Source organism: Trypanosoma cruzi, genomic scaffold, assembly GCF_000209065.1.
Source record: "Trypanosoma cruzi strain CL Brener 1047053516433 genomic scaffold, whole genome shotgun sequence".
NCBI classification, from domain to species: Eukaryota; Euglenozoa; class Kinetoplastea; order Trypanosomatida; family Trypanosomatidae; genus Trypanosoma; species Trypanosoma cruzi.
Window position 1 is genome coordinate 53,714 of NW_001849328.1, and position 5,981 is coordinate 59,694.

At 49.9% G+C, this 5,981-nt stretch overlaps 1 protein-coding gene and 1 pseudogene across 1 annotated transcript, besides 2 other annotated features; both read left to right on the plus strand.

Annotated features, from left to right (window-relative positions):
• Positions 1 to 5,981: a sequence feature (areas not merged during assembly with more than two copies in the genome that could not be assigned to a particular haplotype).
• Positions 578 to 2,632, plus strand: Tc00.1047053503445.20 (annotated as a pseudogene).
• Positions 2,815 to 2,838: a sequence feature (AT_rich).
• On the plus strand, positions 4,927 to 5,981 carry Tc00.1047053503445.9 (retrotransposon hot spot (RHS) protein, putative; the record flags this gene model as incomplete). Its single annotated transcript, XM_799358.1, has 1 exon — positions 4,927 to 5,981. A coding segment is annotated over one exon (1,055 nt), but the record flags the coding sequence as incomplete, so codon positions are not given.

Below are 5,981 nucleotides of genomic sequence, written 5' to 3' on the forward strand. Positions count from 1 at the left end.
GCAAATTAGGGAAACAAATGAGGAAAAGCATTTTAAAAGAAGAAATAATTATTGCGAAGACTAGGGAAGGTTAACCATAAGAACTCCAGCAGCTTGTGTGTACATGTTTATATACTTTTTATTAGCCTTTTTCATAAGGGGGTGTTGAAGGATGCTGTTTTTATTTGTTTTTAACACTTGAGGCTTTGCTTCTTCTCATTGTCTTTTGATTGCCGGGTAAATGATGTTTTTTTTTTTTTTTTGGTGGGAAAAAGTCTTTCGCCATGTGTGTACATCATTATACTTGTTCCTGTATCTGCAGACACGCTACATTTGGGTGATGGTGAATGACTGGAATAACTGCTGCAGTGGCAACGATGATTGTATGACTCAGTGTAGAATGTTACGCTGCTTATTGTTTTGCAATGCCCTGCTTTATTTAGTTTCACTTCATTTCTCGACATATTTCCTCTTCTCTCCACTTCTTTAACACACACACGAGGAAAGAAAGCAAACAAACGCTAAACGCTACTGTGAAGTTGGAAGGCTCTGAAAGGACCAACAACAGCACACACACCGCCCACACACACATATTCATATGCTCTCACGTGTTGCTGCAGTGAAGGCACCCCGCACACACAAACAGTTGTCGCCGCGTGACCGGATTTGGCGGAAGGAGGAGGGAAGGAAGCGAGAGTGAGCGGCAGAGGCCCAACATGTCCCGGCATGTGTTTACTTCCGCGGTACTGTTCCTCCTCATCGTGATGTTGTGCTGTGGATGTGGAGCTGCTAACGCGGAAGGGCAGCAGTCAGGGGACGTGCGAATGCCACAACCTGTTGACATTTATGTGCGGATGAAGACGCAGGTGGAACCAAAAAGTGATTCTGGCAAAAGTGGAAGGAGGGATTCATTCGCTGCGCCTTCTCTTGTCCGTGCTGGTGGAGTGACGATTGCATTTGCTGAAGGTCACACTGAGTACAAAGGTTCCCACTATAGATTGAATGTGCGTCCCTCTGATATTGTGGCGGGGTACATCAACGCCGCGGAGACGTGGCCGTTAATTGCCGCCGAGAACAATTGGGGTAAATGGGGGGTACGCACACTGTTTAGTACAGTGAGTTAAGAGGATCTTTTTGGTGTTGCGTGCAACCCCACAGCGATTGCAAGGAACAATAAAGTGCTTCTAATTGTGGGAAGCTACAATATGTGAAAAAATGATGGTCGCTAGAATACGGTTGGCTGGGATATTCAACTTGTTGAAGATGATGCCACGCACTCCAATGACGGCGTGCAAAGTACATTGATCGACTGGGCTGAACCCAAGTCACCTTCACGGCAGATTCCCCAAAGGATTAAAAGCAACCTGTCGGATTTTGGGGTGGTATTAGTTCAGGCATTGTGATGGAGGGTGGCACACTTGTGTTTACCCTGAGGGCGAGGAATGGGGAAAATCGATCCTTCTCCAGAATCACTTATTCAACGTCAATACCTGGGTGTTCCCAGAGGGCATTTATCCTGCGGCATGCTTTAACCCCCGCATTACCGAATGAAATAGGAGACAAATTTTTATGATCGTTCAGTGTAAAGATGGCCAGAGTTTGTTTGAGTCGCATGACATGGGGGCAATGCGGACGGAGGCTATTGGGACACTCTCAGGCGTGTGGACCAAGTCAAAATTGGGAGTCTTTCGGGAAGGCAATTTGCCTGTGGAAACCCCTATCACCGCGACCATTGAGGGAGTGAAGGTGATGCTGTACACTTGGAAAAGGTACTTCTCGGGGGAGAAAAAGGAAAATGTGTTCCATCTTTGGGTCACGGACAATAACCGCACGTTTTCTGTTGGACCCGTTGCCATGGATAATAACTTGGAACTTTTTCACGCCCTGCTATACTCGGATGGGGCGTTGCACATTTTACAGGATGGTATTATTAAAGCAAGCAACAACATTTCACTTGTCCCACTAACGGAGGGGCTACAGATGATCAATTACGTCTTGAAGAGTTGGGCACAGCTGGATTCCTCCTCCTCTGAGTCGTTCACACCCACGGCGGGTCTGGTTGTTTTCCTTTTCAACGCATCTTCCGGTGGTGACACGTGGATCGAAGATTACCTTTGCGTGAGTGCAATTATGACGAAGAATGCAATGAAGGCCAAAGATGGGCTCAAATTCACGGGGCCTTGGGTCCGGGGCAGTATGGCTCGTGAGCAGCCGGGAGCATAATGGGCCGCATACCTTTGTAAGCTGTGATTTCACTATTGTGGCGAGGGTGATGATTCAAAATTTTCCGAAGTTGGGCACTCCTCTACCGGGCGCGGGTCTGGATGCACCCGTCAGCACGAGCTTAATTGGGCTGTCGCACAACGCGGACAGTGGGTGGGAGACAGTGTTTTACGGAATAAAAACAGCATCGGGCAGCACTTGGGAGCCGGGGAAAAAATACCAAGTGGTGCTCATGCTGCCGGACGGCCACAGGGGATGTGTGTACGTGAATGGCGTGATTGTGGGGAGCCCAGAGACGATACGAACACCTGAGACGCGGGGGCTGAAGTCTCATTCTTCTACATTGGGGGCGACGAGGGAGACATCAACAGCAGCGATGTGACAGTGACGAAAGTCTTTCTGTACAACCGCCCACTGAGTGTCGGTGAACTAAAAACGGTCAAGAAGAGCGAAGGCTCCGTGCGTGGGGGCGTGTTGCGGGTGCTGCTGCTGCTGCTGGGACTGTGCGGCCCTCTACGGGGCGTAACGCGGCGGGACCCCTGCCTCTAGTGGGTGCAATATGTACCTCTCGACGCACCCTCTGGAATAATTGACGTTTTGCTTGGATATACCTTTTATTTTATATATTTTATTTTTGGTTTGAATATCCCTTTTCCGCCTGTGCAATTATTTATTTAAAAGCGTGCTCTCCCTCCCGGGACCGCACCGCGAGGTATTTGTTTTTGCTTTATTTTATATGCTTGTTTTTTTTATAGTGGAATATTTCGGGGTTGGCGGGATGTCTTTAGCGTTTCCGTCGGCCGATGACACGTGCAGTCGGCATTGAGCTCCACGACGATGGTGCGGTGAAGAAGGGATTTAAGATGTGCAGCAACGCACTGAACGTCCCAATGAAATGTGGGTGTTGTGTGGACACCAGGAGGCTGAACGGCTGACGCAAATATATTTTTACTTCTGCAGGAAGAATATACACGTGCTTTTTTCCGCTTCACCGTGTTATTATTGTTATTCTTTTTTTTGTGAGCGTGAAAAACTTCTTCAAGGGGACTGTTTTTTGCGTTTTATTTTTTCTTGTTTTTTTAAAGTTTTTATTTTTTGTTTCTGCAAGCGTATTGTGGGTTGCCGCATGTTGGGCTGCCGTGCCATCTTGAGCTTTGGCTGCCTTCATTCTTTTCACTTTGTCTGTCCTGTAACTCCGCTGCGGTTTTTTTTGTTTCTTCACGTGCGTGGCTCCTTTTATTTGCGTGTCTGCAGACACACAACCGCACGGCGTACATGTTGCAGTGCAGCTTGATGCTTCTCGTGCACTCGGTGCTGGCAACTGCTGCATTTTGAGGAAATGAAAAAGAAAGATGCGCCGAGAGTGCGCCGTGGCTCTCATCTTCTGTGGAAATGCTGAACGGCGTGTGGCGGTATTGCTCTGAAATGCCGCACCATCACGCACGAGGACGTGGCACGGAGTGGAAGATCTCTTTTTGTGTCTGCGTGGTGTGGGTGCGTTTGCGCCGGACCTGTCGGCACGATGGCCGCAGCGTGTGATCGTCACTCTGTTCTCTTGGGAGATATGCTGCCACGCTTTTACGTGTGTGTTTTTTCGGGGACAATGTGCTGGCGGCTGTGCGATTGCCGAATGGAGGGAGAGGAGTGGAAGGAAGTGCGTGAGCGCCGCGGTCAGGAGTCGCGCTGGGCGTCTCGCCGCGGAGGGCACTGCCCATCCCTGCACCGCTCATGCCTGGCACCCTCTCTCTCTCTCACTGCAGCATCGTATTCGACGCCACCAGCACGCAGCGAGGCAGCGGATGCCGCCACCGCCACGAGTGCGACCGGAAGGGAACACGCCTGATGTTACGTTCAGAGGGGGGCAATCCGTGTGGCACAGTGGCGTGCCCAAAAGCTCCTTGTGGAGTCCGCACACGACACCGGGCAGTGGCCGCGGAGCGTTTGCGTCAAATGGGACACCGCGGTGGAGTCCCTCTTCCCTCCATGTGGAAGGACGCCTGAGTTTCCTTCTTTTTCCCACCCAGGCGGATGGCTGCACAATGGCACCACAACGAGGTATTCGTTTTCACCATCGAGGGGCATTATTTGAAGGGCGCGCATTGGGAATATGAATGGCGAATGCAGTAAGAAAGGGAGTGCCATGGTTCTTTTGTGCTGTGCGAATTGCGTGAATTTTTCATAAAGCATGTAATTTGCTTTTTTTTCTGTTGTGTGAGAGATTACCATGATGCATCGCTGTTGTGGCGTGTATGATTTGGGGTGTCTGCGTGTGGCCGTTGCTGCACCGAATTCTCCTCCAACTTTTGTGTGTGTGCCAGTGGCGATATGCCCGCACGTCCTTTTGTAGAGTGTGTGCGGTGAAGGCGGTGCCACACGGATGCCGGACCGTGGCGAGCGGGATGCGTGGACGAACCCTCCGTGCGCACCACATTGTTGTTGTTTGCTCTCACCAACAGTGTGCTGGGTGGATGACATTCACTCGCCGTCGTTGCGGTGGCCCTGTGCATGTGGTTTTTATCGAATACTGTGTGGATGACTCTTGCTGAGGCTGTCAGTCATGCCTGTGATCTTTGTCTATTACTCTTATTCCTTTTTTTGACTAATGGTTAGTGTTCGGCTTTAACTCAATCCAACCAAGAAAACAGTATATAATCGATTTTTACGCAGAAGAGAATAATAAATAGTCTTCTCTCAGGCGCGGAATTCAACGAAGGTGGCTGAAGGATGTTCATGCTGGAGGGATTGTACGAGTCTGTGTACGATGCGAGGTGGAGCCATGTCATGGAAGTATCCGACGACACAGAAATGGGAATGAAGGTGAAGGAGGGGGAACCACCGCAGTCATGGAATTACAAGGCAGTTGGCCGAACTCTCGAAAAGGATGACGGTGTGCAGCAATCCGGTGAAGCACCTCCCAGGCTGATGGTTCTCACCTCGGACAAGGGATGGCCGTACACGCTGAATGCGCCGCATGGATGTGGTAATGACTTGTGTGTTAACTGTGAGGTGGAGCGAGTGTGGCAGATCGTCAAGGGCGATCTAACCAAGTGGTTCAGCAATTTTCATTTGACTTTCAATCCTTCACCCAGGCGGCGTCTGTTGATTGGGACGCCCGGGATTGGGAAGTCAATGAATGCCGGTTCTTACCTCCTCTACCAGCTGCTGCACTGCGATGTGGCGAAACTCCAAGTGGTTGTCCACTGTTTTGGAGAGGATGCGTACGTCTTTGACAAGACCACCAAAACCGTGACACAATACGTGGGTAACAAAATATCGAAGAATGTTTTGGGTGGTTTGAGGCAGCGTGGGATGAAAGGGTATATTATTTACGATGTGGCAAAGGAAGGAACGCCGCCCGACACAGGTTTTGCGCCCTCCACCGGATGGGGCATGATTGTGGTGTCATCCCCAGAGGTAAGCAACTATGATGAATGGGAGACGCAACTAAAAGCCAGTCGAATCATCATGAATTGCCCCGACGAGGTGGATGTGAAGGCGATGTGTGCGTGGATGAAGCGAGGTCTGGAACCAGATAAGCAAGCGGAATACTGGAGGATGGTTGAAAAACACATGGAAAAAGTGGGGCCGATTCCACGTCACATCTTTGATGAGGATGATTATATTGATCGCATGAGTGCCGTTGATGATGCCTTGTTATCGATCAAACCTACTGATGTTGGAGAGCACTTTACCCTGAGAGGAAGTAAGCTATGGTATTCCGAGGATCCGTCTCACAAACTTCTGAAGGTTGTCCGGGAAATAACAGAAAAGGGTGCTGA